Source organism: Phalacrocorax carbo, chromosome Z, assembly GCF_963921805.1.
Source record: "Phalacrocorax carbo chromosome Z, bPhaCar2.1, whole genome shotgun sequence".
Taxonomy (NCBI): domain Eukaryota; kingdom Metazoa; phylum Chordata; class Aves; order Suliformes; family Phalacrocoracidae; genus Phalacrocorax; species Phalacrocorax carbo.
The window spans coordinates 26,619,674-26,634,241 of NC_087548.1; the positions used below are offsets into that span (position 1 = coordinate 26,619,674).

Here is a 14,568-nt window from a genome sequence, read left to right on the forward strand (position 1 = left end):
GGAGCGTCAGCTGTGTTGGTGCTTGAACTGTGGTGGGGTCCTCTGGGATGCCTGCAAGCTGGTGTCCTTTGCAGCTAAATAACCATCTGGTTGACAGAATGAATCTTACAACAGTGGTAAATACCCCGTCTCTAATTGAGTATATGCAGATGTTAGAGCACCATTAAAAATAAAGCACGCCTGTTTTTTATAATATGTATGCCTATGGTAACAACGGTCTCTTTGGCCCCCAGTGTAACACCAAATTATGTAACACTGTTCATCACATGATCCGCCTCCTAAAGCACTGACTTTTGTTTGTTTACCCACACGAGGACAGAGGAAGGAGTTTTATGCAATACATCCTATATTCCATACCAATTTCCTTTTTGGTATGTGTTGCTACGTTTTCTATGTATATGCACCTGTATGCAGTTTAATAGCTTTTAGTCGCACTGAATTCCTAAAGCTAGGGCAATCTGAGACTAGAAATAAAGTTTAAAATAGCTATCTTAAATATTACAGCATGCATACCCAGAGGCAAGAAAGGAGACGAGGTGAGGGAGTCTTTGCAGAGAAACCCTCACTGCTACTTTGGTGGCTTTGTCTGCAATAGCAAGACATCCTATCATCACCTAGGAAGCTGAGGAACGCTCAGCTACTCTCTGGTACTGCACTTGATTCCTGGAAACTGACGCTGGAGAAAATACTTCGGTAACGGCGGGAAAGCTCTCAGCTCCTCTAGGAATGCGCCCTCTGAACAAACACGACTTTCCCGTGACGGCACGGGCAGCGTGCAAGGGCTGCGGGATGCAGCAAAGTGTAAACCCCAGGCTGGTGCATTGCAGCGTTAAACCTACGTTTGATGCCCGGTCTTTCAGGATCCCTATTTTTATTTGTCTCATTCCGTGAGTTCGTTAAATTCTAGCTACTGGTTCAGGGGGTATTTGAGGAGGTAAGTGGTCTCAGCACCGCCCATGACAGCCGGACAGCCTGCGGAGGCGGTCCTGTGCGGCTGGGCCTCAGCGGCAGAGCCTTGCATGGCGCCGCTGCTCCCGGTGCCTCAGGCGAGCGAGGGGCAGGGCTCGGAGGCGCCGCACCGAGCGCTGCGCGGGGCGGCGGGGCCGGCGCCTCCCGCCGAGGGACGGCCCTCCCCGTCTCTGACGACAGCGGAAGCCGGGCAGCGGGGCCGGCCCGGGGCGTCGCGGCCGGCACCGGGCAGAGGCGGTGTCGCTCCGCCCGCGGCGGCGTCGTCCCGTGCGCTGCCCGGCCCGGCCCAGCCCAGCCCAGCCCAGCCCACTCCCGCATGAGGCAGGCAGCCGGGGAGCCAGGCCGCGCCGCGCCGCCGGCATGTCCGCACCATGCTGCGCCGGCCAGGTAGGAGGGCTTGGGAGGGACGCGGGGAGGGCGGCAGGTGTGCGCGGCGGGGGGGCGCCGGCACTGCAAGGCCCCTGCACCGGGCGGGGCTGGTCCGGGGTCGGCGGCGCTGGGGGCCCGCCCGGGGGCTCCGCGGTCTGGGGCGCGGGGTGGCGGCGGCTCGCCACGGGGGATGGAGAGCCCGGACCGGGGCTGGATCCGCCTCCGTCCGCTGCCCCGGGGCCGCAGCTCGCCGCCTTCAGCCTCCGGGGAGCCATCCTCCCCGCCGCAACGAACGCGTTACAACGGCAGCAGTTGGGGGGGGGGGAGAGTGCAGCGGGGGCGCTGGCTGTGAAGCTTGGCTCTTTACGTGTTTATAGTGGTGATTTTGTGGACTTTCCCGGGCGAATTCCCCTCCCGCTCCAGGAGGACAGGCTGCCCAAGGTGTGCGCGGGAAGCTCGGGGGCTGCGGCGGTCAGCGGGGCGCGGGTGCAGGCGCGGACATGAAGAGGAGCTTTCCAAAAGGCCTGCGCTGCAAGGAGCAATTCCCAAAGCGGGGACAGGTCGCTTAGGGCTGCGAGAGGCGGTTAGGCAATTGCCAGTGCTGCCTGGTGGTGGGGACGTGAGACCCCCATGGTGTAAGGAGTGGGATGGTCTTAACTTCCCTCTTAGCTGCCGGCTGCCCGGTACTCCTCAGGCTCGATAGACTCCTGTAAATTTGGCTTGTGGGAAGATTTCAGTAAGTACAGGTGCCGGTGGAGGAAGTGAGAGATGAGCCTGAGTGGTGACGGAGGGCAGTGCACTACCTGTGCCCATCGGCATCCATGGGGTGGTGAATCGGTGCTTTGCGTCTTAGGCGGTGCACTTGATTTCTTGATTGAATCAGTTCTGATGGATGAAGGACCACGGACTTGGAGGAGAAGGGAGGTAATGAGGCCCTGTCCAGATGTCCTCCTTTGAGGCACTCAAGGGAAGGACTCCTGTTCTTACCAGTTGTCTCTCTAGCCTGGTGTTAGACTGCATCTCCCCCAGGCACTTTATTTTGCACTTCATTTTCACAAAACTCCACTTCTGCAGTGGAAACCCATGACTAGTCCCTCTGCAACAGACTAGCCAGTGAGCTTATTCCTGATTCCTGTTGTTTTACATATATAAACACCTTAAAGTCCTAATTCTATTGATATTTCTTCATTGGTCACGCTGCCCACCCTCAACATCTGATTATTCCCTTGCTTTTTTATGAACCACATGGAAAAAAATATCAGATCTTTCCTGAAGGTTGAAATCCCAGGCTAGATTTGGTCTTCTGGCTGTGGTTCTTTCAATCTTCAGCGGGCCAGAAGATTACTGAGTGTGCCTCCATGCACCCATCCTCCACGAGCACAAGAGCCCTGGGCAGTGGTGGGGGGCAGCAGTAACTGCATTGGCTAATATTCCTCTTAAAGCAGGGGCCTCCCTGACTGCTGCTTCACATGCATTTTGGCAGCGTGTATGATGAGTTTTGGAGCAGCTCAACAAAGTGCTGTTAGTAGGTGCTGTTACTGCAGTGGTTCATGGCTGTTTGCATGTTCATTGCTTTTTTTGGTGTAGCTCCTGGAGAAGTAACTTAATACCAAGAGGATGAAACCCTTGTGAGACTCGTGCAATGAACAGCGTAGCTTTAGTGTGACCAAAATTTGAGGCATTCTTAAAGCCACGGTTCCTTCCCTGTGTAGTAATATCTGATAGTAACGTGTTTTATTGACACGGATGTGTCACTTTGGAGTGTGTAAATGAACTGAAGTCCTTAGTGATGTTGGAGGTGGAGAAAAGCCCTAAAGTGGATGCAGTCATAGTGCCAAAATTACACAATACCCTGCGGAGATGTATTTTGCTGGCTCAAGCACTATTTTTGATCTAAGACTTATCTGTGCTAAATATGGCATATTGCTGGAGTTACACCAGCAAACTTAGTGTGGATAACCTTTTTATAGGCTAAGATGATAAATGGCATAAACCATGTTTTAATAGCATGCAGTGTAACTTTTTAAAAAGGGAAAACCGTCTTGGCTTTTGTGACTTTATTTATTCCAGCCTTGATGAGGGGATGTTTGTTTAACATGATTAACACACAAGCAAAACAAAAGGGATAGAAGTTCTTCATTTTCTCTCAACCCAACTTCCTTAGGCATTTTATGAGTACAGTTAATCAAGCTGGAAAATCTGGAAGGAATTTGGCCTCTCCTTAAATGTTCCCTGAAAAATGAAGTTAACCCTGTCTCCAGAAACAGAGATGATGTGCTTGAGGAAAGACGGAACTCTATTCGAGTCCTGAAAAACAACATGCAGTTGGCTCCCTCCTGTTTTGCTGAAATACACTAGTTTAATAGGCTTGATATCCCATGTTGTGGGGTTTTTCCATATGAAGTATTTTTGCCCTGTATATATCTTTTATCTGCCTCTCTCCTTCTGTGGATCTGCTTTCCTAGAACTGACTGAGAACTTCGGTATTGCCCTTCTGAGCTGTGAAAGCGCAGTTATCGTGCGTGTATGTCTGTAGCTGATATCAAAGTTCTGTTGTGAGTTAACATCACTTGACTAGCCATTTTTTCTCTGTTTGTAACTCCAGCAAATTTTCCTGGTGTGAAGTAGACAATGGGTGATTCTACTTTTGGTTTAGGGTCAAACCATGCTAGTTGGTGGTGCCTGTCAGAATGAATGCATTGAGGTTATGCAGCCCAGATTCCTGTTGTTAAAAGATACAATGGCAAGCTGCCAAATTCTAGTGTACTTTGGTTATGCTGATTTTGCACTCAAAAATTATTTAAAATAATCTTAATCAACGTTACTCTGTTACTTGTATCCTTGCCAAGTAGACCCTGGGACCTTGCTTTCAAGAAACAGCCATTTATAAACCTTAATTTCTGCAGTTGGTTTTTATCAGGTAACGTACAACCTTGTTTTGAAGAGAATTACAATTTTTACGTTTCTGAGCTGTGCTTGCTGAAACTTGCTAAATGTTTCTTCATTTGCTAGTGTTTCATTGGTAGACCTATTTTGAGAATGCAGTGAGAATACAGTTTGGCTTGGGCCTCCACAGTGCTTTTGATTGCGTAAAAACATCTGCTTAAATTGACAGGAAACAGGATTTTACATTTGGCTTTTCTTCAGTAGTAATTCTCAAGAGAATAAAGTTGAGATCATGGTTAAGAAAAGCAGCTGTTGCGGAAAATCTTTATTGCAATGAATATGTTTTTTCCAGAGTTATATAAATGTAATTTAGATAGTGAACATTAATGAGGGGGGTGGTATGTTGTAGCTGTGTTGTTCAGGGAGATGGATTTTTTCAGTTAGAACTGATAGTTATTAAGGCTTATAAAGCTATTTTTGAAGGTCTGTTAAATCTAGAGTGCGTTCTTTAATACTCTTCTGCGCTTAGAAATCATATCATGCAGTAAATGCAGTAAGATGTGCCACAAGGTAAGAATATCAGATTGTCATTTTATACCCAGACCTTTAATTCTGGGTGGTTTAAAAGAAAAAAAAAGGCTTTATTTATAAGAGGAGGCTCAGCCAGTCTTATGATTTCTGGGGTTCATGGCTTTTGGGGTAAGGGAAGGAAGGCCCCTATCCTGTTTGGGGCTGCCTGCCTCTCTGGCACTGCCTGTTTGCATCTGCAGGTTGGGAAGGGGGCTTCCAGTCCTGTCCATACGGTCTCCTTTTTCTTTACAGGGTGAAAAGGGTGGCTCTGTTGTCCTTGTCCAGGTTTGTGTCCTATGAGGATGCCATGGCATTGCTGGGGCCTGTGCATGGTGTGATGCGCTGCAGCGCTATGGGATGGTGCTGGCAGCATTTGTGGCTCTGCACCATGTGGTGCTCCCAAAAAAAAGTCTTTCCTCTGCAAATGGTCTTCCTGGGTGAGAGGGATTTGGTTTATTGTGTTTAACCTGAGATGGTCAGTTGAAAAAAGAGAAATTTAGCTGTGGGTCTTACCCCCTCTCAGACCTGCCTTTCCACACCCCCACCATCACTATTAATCAGGATTGAAAATGAACCTAGCTGTCTGGGGTCTGATGTGGAATATTGTAGTGTACTGCACTTAAATACAGTTAGGAAAAACAGGCTGGGGAGGGACCTTTTTCCCTGCTTGCAGAAACACAGAGTTTTTATTTTAATTGCCTGAACAATTGAGTTGGCAAAGCCTGGTTTTCTCCAGCTTTGTCCATTGAGGTTGGCATCTTATGTTGGTTCCCTTTCTAATAAATAGTGAACTTCTGTTGGAGCCTTTTCCTTGCTCAGGGCTGAGAGATCCTTTTTCTCTGCTGAACCTTTTGCCTATTTTCAAGGAAATTGTAAGAATGTAACATCTTTAAGGCCCCTATCTGCCTGCCATAGCTGGCTAAAATTTGCTGCTGGATTCAAAAGTGATTAGAAAGGGAGGGAAAACCAACCAAAAGACAGTGAGATCCTGTAAGTGTTGTATCATTTGATGCTTGCATTGCTAGATTGGAATCCTTTCCCTGGCGCTGCCTAAGAGGCAGAAGATACTCTTTTCACATTCCAGGCAGAAGATACTCTTTCTCATTCCTGCTTAATTTCCCATTGCTCCCTAATTTTATTTTTAGCCTTTTCGTCTCACATCCCACAGCTTGGTTGCACTGTGGGTTTAAAGAAACAGCTTAAATACCCGTGGCTCTACAACTGCGGAATGAAGGCAGTGTAGGAGCAGGGCCTTCACTTTTAAGGGCAAGGGGATACTTTTCTGTGGAAGGATATAAATCCTGCAGCTGCTTTTATTTTAGTTTTTGCAAGTGTAGGTATTCCAGGGTGGTTTTTCCACTGCTGAGACTTTCGTTACAATTGATGTGCTCAGGGTGTGGGTGCAAGGCATACTTGTTTCAGGGGAGAAATTGAATGAAAGCCTGAGCTAAGACTACAGTGTAAGCTGAAGGTCTCATTTGGAGCTGGTGACTGCTATCATCCCAAACACATGCTGAGGCTGGATAGTGTTCTCAGTTTAGCCATGTGAAGCTGCTTGGACCTCACATTGCTTCCAGGGCCCTTCTCATACCCAAGTTAATGGCACTTCCATTTTTTTTCCTAACCGTGTGGTCTCTCATGTTTTGACATGTTAAATGCCTGGCTTCCCAGATTTTTAGGCTGTGATCAACTGTTCTGCTGACTGAATTTGACCTACTGTATTGTTCAGGTCAACCAAAAGACAGGCTTCAACATCAGCATGTGCTACAGCGTGACGCAGTGAGGGACTGAGCCAGCCAGGGCTGCAGGGACTGTAGCGTTTACTCATGACAGCATGCAGGGGAAAGGTGGCTCCATGTTTGTTTTGAGGAAGTGCTGACACACCTAGCGATCTCGTAGCCATTTTAAATACTGATAACTATGCTAGGACTGATGTTGGCAGTTTAGTGATTGGAACTTCCAGCTATTAGAGATGGCATATGCTTAAGTGTTTAAACATAAATGTTCACAATCTGAAAGTGGAAAGGTTTTGCACTTCTTTCTGTCCAGTAGGTCTGATCCGAAATGTGTCAACCTGTCATCTCTCACAATGAGTTTTAACAGGAACTGTTCTTCATGTTTTCTGAGCAGGCCTATCTCATATGGGGTTTTTTTTGGTACAGTCACTGGCAAAACAGTGGTTCAGGAATACTATACAATATGCTGCTTGAGTAGCCATTGTATTTAAAAACGGTCATCAGGAAGTAAGCAGCAGAAAGGCATGAGTAGGCTCCATTTTGACCCTGCATATCTGGAAATATGTGTGAAGTTAGCTGTTGTGACACTGATCTGAACTGGAACATCTTTAACAATGCTTTGAGCAGGTAGATTTTTGGGGTTTTTTTAATATGATGTGGTAAGAAATAGTTAATGTTTTATACCAATTTATTGGCTTTTGTCACTTCGTACAAAGTGGTAATGTCTCTTTTATTCTTCCCCCACCTTAAAGCCCTCTTGGTACTGAAAACAACTTTTAAAGAAACAACAACTTTGTGGAACAGAACAGAGCTGTCAGTGCATTCAAAATTGAAGCAGCTGTGCCAGCCACATGCTCTTAGGTCAATGCATACAGAAATTGAATTTTAATTGCTTCTTCACTCCAGTGGTACATGGACTTAAGCAGTTATTGGCCTGCATTTGGTTCTCTGTCCCTGGCAATGCACTGTGCTGCATCTGTGCGTGCCATTCTACATCTAGAGTCTTCATCTTGAACATTGAAGATAAGCTGGAGAAAATCTGCTTGCTATATGAAGTGATGGCCTCAAACTGTCAGACTTTGCCATTGCCAACTTGTCTTTAATCTTCCAGTTGCTCTGTTACTAGTTCGTCTGCTGGGAAAGGCAGAGAAGTGGCTGCAGCATGAGGTGGAACGTACTGCAGATGAGAAAACCGTGAAATATGAAATGGTAGGAGAGGACAGTTGAACCTGTCACGCAGCGGTGGTTGCTGTCAGTGAAGATTGTCGAGGGATCAATGCAAAGAAGCTTCAGGATCACGTTTTCATCTGTGGCCTGAGAGTACATTTAAAATTACTCCCAAAAGCACACAGGTGTCCAGGGAGAGACTGGTGGAGACTACTATTGAAGGTGATGTAACCCAGATGGCATGACCCCAGTGCAAATAAAATACACCTTTTTAAGTACAGCCAGCTAGCTGGTTGCCTGAGCCAGGTGTGGATGGAGGGCAGGCTGATCTTGCAGTGAGGGGTGCTGCAGGACAGAGTCTCGCCCCATGTTTGGGTGCACGGGGCAGGAGGAGCAAGGTGACTTGCTGGGCTGTTTGCAGCTGGGCTGATGGTGCTGCCATGATTTTGTAGGAGGGACTGCGGAAATTTGAGGGGATACAGGAAAAAAAAAACCAAACAACTTGGTGGTGTTTGTGTTAAAAACAGCTGTTTGTGTTTAAAAAAGTGTTAAAGCCTCCAAATGAGACTGAGGGTAAATGCTTCGGGTTCCTTTTTTGATAGGCAGGGCAAAAAGACCAGGTGATCAAAAGGCTCTCTAAGCTAGTGAAGAAAGCCTCACCAAGAACCAGTGCCTTGGAACTGTAGCAGAAAAATCAGAAGGTGAGGTGGTTTTTTTTCTGTTTTTAATGATAGGTTTAAGTAACCAGAGGGACAGACATTCCACCTCATACTCCTGTCAAATCCAGATGGTCTATGCTAATGGAAAATAGCTATACTACTGAGGAGCTGGGTGATGTGATACACTCTGAGGATCAGGTCAGACTAAACAATTGTCTTGATTTTTCCAAAATCATCAGGAGAAGAGTAGTTGGGCAGTCTTTAATTTAGACATTTTGCGGTGGCATTATTTTCTAATGCTGAGCTGAGTCACCACTTAGTAACATTTGAGCATAGAGACAGAAGCTAATCATCCTCAGTTCAGCTTAACTTCAGCTCTGATGGCACCTGGCAGTGGCTCGCCTGCATTTTAGCTCTTGGCATAGCTGTCCTAGATGGTGCTTTCCCTCCTAGGTTTTGAGCTGCTTGGCACTGTATGATAGTTCTGCCCCATGGTGCAGGGCACAAGCCTTTTGCTTTGGAAACTCAGCTCAGGGCAGGAAAGCTTCACTGGAAAGCAGTGTTCAAGCAGCGTCTAGGTTGGTGTGACTTTTCTCTGAAGTTGGATTTATTTTGCACAGTTGGCAGCGTCAGGTGTGCTCCCAAAAATAGGTCATCAGTTGATTAACTGGTATGCTGGTCACAGAACCTCATGGCTTAAGCATGTGGTGAGGCTGAATATTAAAGAAAAAGCAGTGAAAAGCCAGTTGAGTTGGGCAAAGGACAAAATAAAGCCTTTTCAGTGAATTTATTTACTTCACAGGGACAAACCACTGTGTAATCATGCAACCTGTTGAATAAACCTTCGCAAAATCCGTATGCATAACAGCGCAGGTTTTCAACAATAGTCTGAACCTGGCTCCTAACACTTGCAACACCTGGCATGCTAGACACTATTTCCTGAAACTAAAAGTCCAAGGGCAGATGTGTAGCTGCTTCAGGATGTTATTTGTGCAGAGCTGGCTGCTTTGCTCTTCCAGCCTGCTTGGATGCTACATGTAGCTGTGAGGGTAGATGTTTGGCTGTTTTTGACAGAGGTTGCTGTTAACAGCTCAGTGGCTGCAATATCTGCAAATCTTACAGTGCATGAAAAGCTAAGCTGCTGTAGGCCCCCTGTGAAAAGAAGCTTCAGCAAGGCACATTCCTGTGCTCAGTGGACAGGCCAGAAGGCATGCAGTCTCTGTCGCTCTGGCCAGGCAGTCAGTTAGGAGGGAAGAGGTGAAATGCTGCTAAGTCTTCATTTCATTTAAGTATGCACTTTTTTTTTTTCAGTGTGCTCTTCTTCCCTTTGATTTTTACCATTTCTGCTGAAGTCTCCCAAAAGGAAAAGTACTTTGTTGTGATAAGCTTGATGCTTCCCTATGGTTTGTATAATTTAAAAATACCATAAGCTATTTTGGGCAGTGAGCCTGAAACTCCTCACTTTGTTTTAATGGTTATGCAAAATATTTTCTAAGACCTTTGAGACTTTTTTGGAAGCATTTGTGGAAAATCCCTTCTAAAAATGTCACCATCTCTACAAAAGCAGTAGGCAGGACATTTCACTTTACTTCAGTCTTGTATGTAAATAGTTAACGTGTTTGCTTAACTTTATCATCATACCTCATTCCACTGATTTATCAGATTGGTCACGGCTTGCAAAAATAAAGACTTGCGGGTGTGGCAGATGTTAAGTGTATGCTGGTGGAGTATTCATTGTAGGGAGCTGATAGCTTGCGTGTAGGTTGGTAAACCTGCTTTTACCCTATTTTGTTAACCATAGGTGTTCCCCAGGCTGGCATGAGATGGGAGTCTACAAATATGTCCAGACCTGCCTATACTTGGAAAAGTGGTTTGCATGGACTAGGGCTGTTATATAGTCTGCTTGCTTCTGCTCCTCACTGTGTGGATGTGAAAATTATTGTTCTCTGCATTGGCAGGTACCTACTGCACTAAAATAGAATGAGCTGGTAGGAAAACACCACGGAAACATCTCAGAGAAGGGTGAAAGCACACAGGACGGGTGTGAGGCATTCACCTCTTGTCTCCCCTCCCACCTGGACACTATGCCTTCACTTGAAATGGTAAAACCATTTCTGCCACTGCATAATAAATCACCAGCTGAGAAGGATTGATACGTCATTTTTTCCCCCCCACCCACTCACCTACCTTTTTTTTGTTTTTAGTCAGTAGGTTGCTTTGTTTGGTCACCCCCAGCTGGAGAAGCAACTGTCAGGGCTGCTGAGGTGCTGGTGCCAGGGTAGGATTGAGCGAGTGGCTGGCAGAGAAGAAAGACTGTGGGGAGCCAGTGGCTGTTAAGCCAGAAGAAGTGTCTGTGAAATTGCACTCTGAATATTTTTTAACTGAAGGATTTCCCACGCAGCTTTCCACAGCTGCTCTTGTGAAACCAGTCAAGTCAGCCATCATCCAGGCAGTTCAAATCATGGTGCAGTCTGTTTTCAAGTACACGAGGTTTTCAAGTACACGAGGTTTTCAAGTACACGAGGTTTTCAAGTACACGAGGTTTTCAAGTACACGAGGTTTTCAAGTACACGAGGTTTTCAAGTACACGAGGTTTTCAAGTACACGAGGTTTTCAAGTACACGAGGTTTTCAAGTACACGAGGTTTTCAAGTACACGAGGTTTTCAAGTACACGAGGTTTTCAAGTACACGAGGTTTTCAAGTACACGAGGTTTTCAAGTACACGAGGTTTTCAAGTACACGAGGTTTTCAAGTACACGAGGTTTTCAAGTTTCGGGATAGTGAGCAAGCTGGTACTGTACCCTCCTTGAGCTCTGGAAGAGTAGCACTGAGCAAAGCAGACAGCCGTTCTGCACTGTGGAGGCCTGTCATCGTGGTGAGTTAGCATGAGGGAGCTGGCTGATTGTATTTGTGGAAAGCATATATATTTGCATAGTGCTTGCAATTGTTGTCAGACTGTGGTGTTCACCTAGTGAGATGTAAAGCTAGAGAGGGAGCTGCTTTGGCTGTACTTGCTGCCTAACTTCTGGGAGCCTTTGGATGAGAAAGACTTGAAGCCAGAACCTGCTGCAGTGTGACAAACTGCCAGAGCACCTTGGCTTTTGGATGCCATTGCACTGGGCTCCTGGGGACCCTGGACTTGGAAGGATCACAGTTCTTTGAAGGAGCTCTGTAGGTACAGACCAGGATTTTCAAGGCCTGCCTGCTGGCAGTGATTTCAGACCTGGTTTTGTCTCTGTCCTGAAAACTGCACAGCACCTTCCTTCTGCAGAACCCATCCTTTGGAGAAGCTTTTGTTTAATGATAAGCTGAATTTGTAAAAAAATTTGTGACACTACTTGCATTTTTCCACATCCCAGTTTTTTAGCATTGGAGGAATTTGTCACCAGCTTGCACTTAGGCACCAGTGGGTCCTGAACCCCTAGGCAGAGCCTTGCTGCGATCGAAAGGCAAAGGCGAGGCGAGATGGGCCATGCCCACGGTAAAGCATATGGCAGCAGAGGGACTGCATAGTTTAGCTGTACATTGACCGCAACCTTTTAACAGAGAACTTCTTGTATATATGGGCTTTGAAGCTTGTCACCCAAAAATAACATCTTTGAAACCTCTTGGGTCAGTAGGTTGTGGCCAGCATCTTCCCCTCTGGGACAGAGACTGTTTTCATTTCTTTTTGGATAACACCTATTTCATCGTGGTCCACTCTGGAATGTAGTTAGTCATAACCAGAGTTTAAAAAGGAAAAAAAAAAAAAAAAACCCAAACCAACAAATCTGGGACTGTGGCTGAATAACCTAACCAACTTTCTATGGTTTCCATGGCTATTCAGAGTGCTTAAAGGAGTGCATCTGAAAAAAAAAGAGACATTTGTACTTTTCACAAATATTGCCAGTTTATAGGGTATGTGGCTCAGTGTTAGAAACTATCATTAAAGTCTCTCTAAGTAATGTGGAACTATAAATGAGCTATATATTCTATTTAAGTATTTGTTGCTTTAAATAGCAGCTCCAGGGACCCAGGACTGGAATAGCAGACACGTTGCTGGACGTAGATGAGGTTTCCCTGGCAGAGCTCTCTAGCACCTGGCTTAGGAAAATGTAGTTCCCCTTACAAATGCCAAAGCTGCTTACCTTTTTACTTTTGTACCATAGTTTTTAATGTTATGGTGAGTATGGCCAGCAATTGAAGTTCTTTGTGGATGCTTTGGATCTGTCTGATACAGATTGAAAGGACTTTTAGTCTTAAACTCCTCTCCCTCTCCCCCCCCCCCCCCCCCCCCATAATTTTGAAGGGGATGGATTATACTTTTCTGGTACGTTTTTGTTTTGAAACATTATTATTCCTTGTTTGCTTTTGTTTAACAAGTTACTGATTCTTGCCATAATTCATTTTTTATTGGACTTGTATTGACACTGTGAAAGTTAACTTAATTTCACTACATATGAAAAATAAAATAGCCACTCAGCCACCATTGCATTCTGTTTTGAAAGTATACTTGCATGATGTGTTTATGCACATAGTATTTTTAATTTCCAGCTTTGGTGCCAACATGAGCCTGTTGTGTTTATTCCCCACAGCTGGAGATTTTTGGGGAGGATTTCTGTTCTGCAGCAGCAGCAGTTTTAGCAGCTGTGTGCACTGAGGCCCCTGTCTCCTCTGGTGTGAGATCCAGCGGTGAACTTAGAGAAGGGCAGCGTGGGAGCTGGGTTGGACTGTCCCCATTTTATGTCCTCTGCAAACTGAAGAGCGGTGGTTGAGTGAGGCAAGGGTCCGTCTGCTACCCCTTTTCAGCAGAGCTGAAAGCAGGAAGCCTGAGCTTGAGTGTTGCAGCAGATAGTCATTGCAAGGGAAAGATAAGCTGAGAGTCTTTTCAAGACACTTCTTCAAAACAGTTTGGGGGTCTTTGATCAAGCAGTCTGGTTGTGAGACTCTGGAGTTATATCAGATACACACGTCTGCAAACACACATGTGAAACCCCCTTCCCTGGGTTGGACAGTCATTGATGCTGGCAGTGACCTGGGAGGAAAATAGCCCATGGTGGTTTAGTTGCCTGAGGCACATACGAGCCAGTGAAGTTTGTGTGGAGGACTCAAATGCAGCACTTGTGCATTGTGAATCCCTTGGCAATGGCTAAGAAAAGCCATCCATGTTGTAAAACTGCTTGCTAGAAAGCAGGGGGGATGTCCTCTGGACATCCCCACAGCCCCTTCAAGGGCTGAGCTAACACCGGGGGAAAAGCGTCCTTGGTGTACTTGAGCCCCTGGCACTGGCATCACACCACCGCTGTGCTACACACTAGTCACAGGGAGCCGCTGGGAGATGGGAGTGTGGAGGAGGAAGGTTGCTCTGAGTCGGCAACAGTGAGACCTGGAAGAGGTTTCCTGCTCCTGGCTGCTTGCTGATGCCCAAAAATCCCTCCTGTGGTGGCACCTGCTGGGTTAAGCACGGGAGGTGTGTGAAGCTGCTGCCTATTGCAAGGAAGGGCCTGGCCAAGGACAGTGCTGCCTTATATATATATATAAAAGGCTTATATTTATATTTTCATATATGACTTTTCTAAAAGTAGGAGGTAGGGAAGGTGAATCCTGCTTCTTTGAAAGTAGATGATGCTGTTGACAGCAAGGAAATAATAAGCATCAAGCTAGATTCCTTTTAGTATTTATTCAGTATCTTTTCTCCCGTTGAATAAGTCAATTACCTGCTTTTTTGCTGTGCTGCTTGCATTTTATCTTGGTAGACCCTCAGTTGCAGGTACGAAAGAACTAAAATACACAAGGATTTTTATCTCTAATAATGTTTAAACATTGGAGACAGTATCAGCTGGGGTGTGATTCGGTATTATTTTCCTTGCAGATGTGGATTTTTTTCCATGCTATCTTGCATGTGGAATCACCACTTTCACTTTTGCAAAATGGGTCTAAACAACTGTGAAATTGCATTTCTTCTTTGGCTTTCTTCAGTACAAGATGGTGCCATTGTATTTTGCGTCCTTCAAGCTCAGTTATCTTTTGCTTAGTCTGCAGTAAGCCAAGCATTTCCAGATTCTTTCTCTACCACCCAAAATATTTAGAACTGTTAATGTAGTTTTTTGTTGATTTGAATTTGTTTGGGGTTTTTTGTATCTGTTGTCTGTTTATAAAGCCTTCAGCACAACTATCCCAAAGTGTGGCTTAAACAGTATTCCCTCGCCCCTTTAATTTGCTCAGAGTCTTT

The 14,568-nt window shown here is 45.8% G+C and overlaps 1 protein-coding gene across 1 annotated transcript in view; it reads left to right on the forward strand.

Moving 5' to 3' along the window:
• The first annotated feature begins 1,022 nt into the window (after window positions 1-1,022).
• The window catches only part of SERINC5 (serine incorporator 5), a 45,143-nt gene continuing 31,597 nt past the window's right edge, over window positions 1,023-14,568 (forward strand). The window contains exon 1 of the mRNA XM_064437817.1: window positions 1,023-1,356. Coding sequence (XP_064293887.1) covers window positions 1,330-1,356 — 27 coding nt within the window. The 5' untranslated portion in view covers window positions 1,023-1,329. The remainder of the gene's footprint in view (window positions 1,357-14,568) is intronic.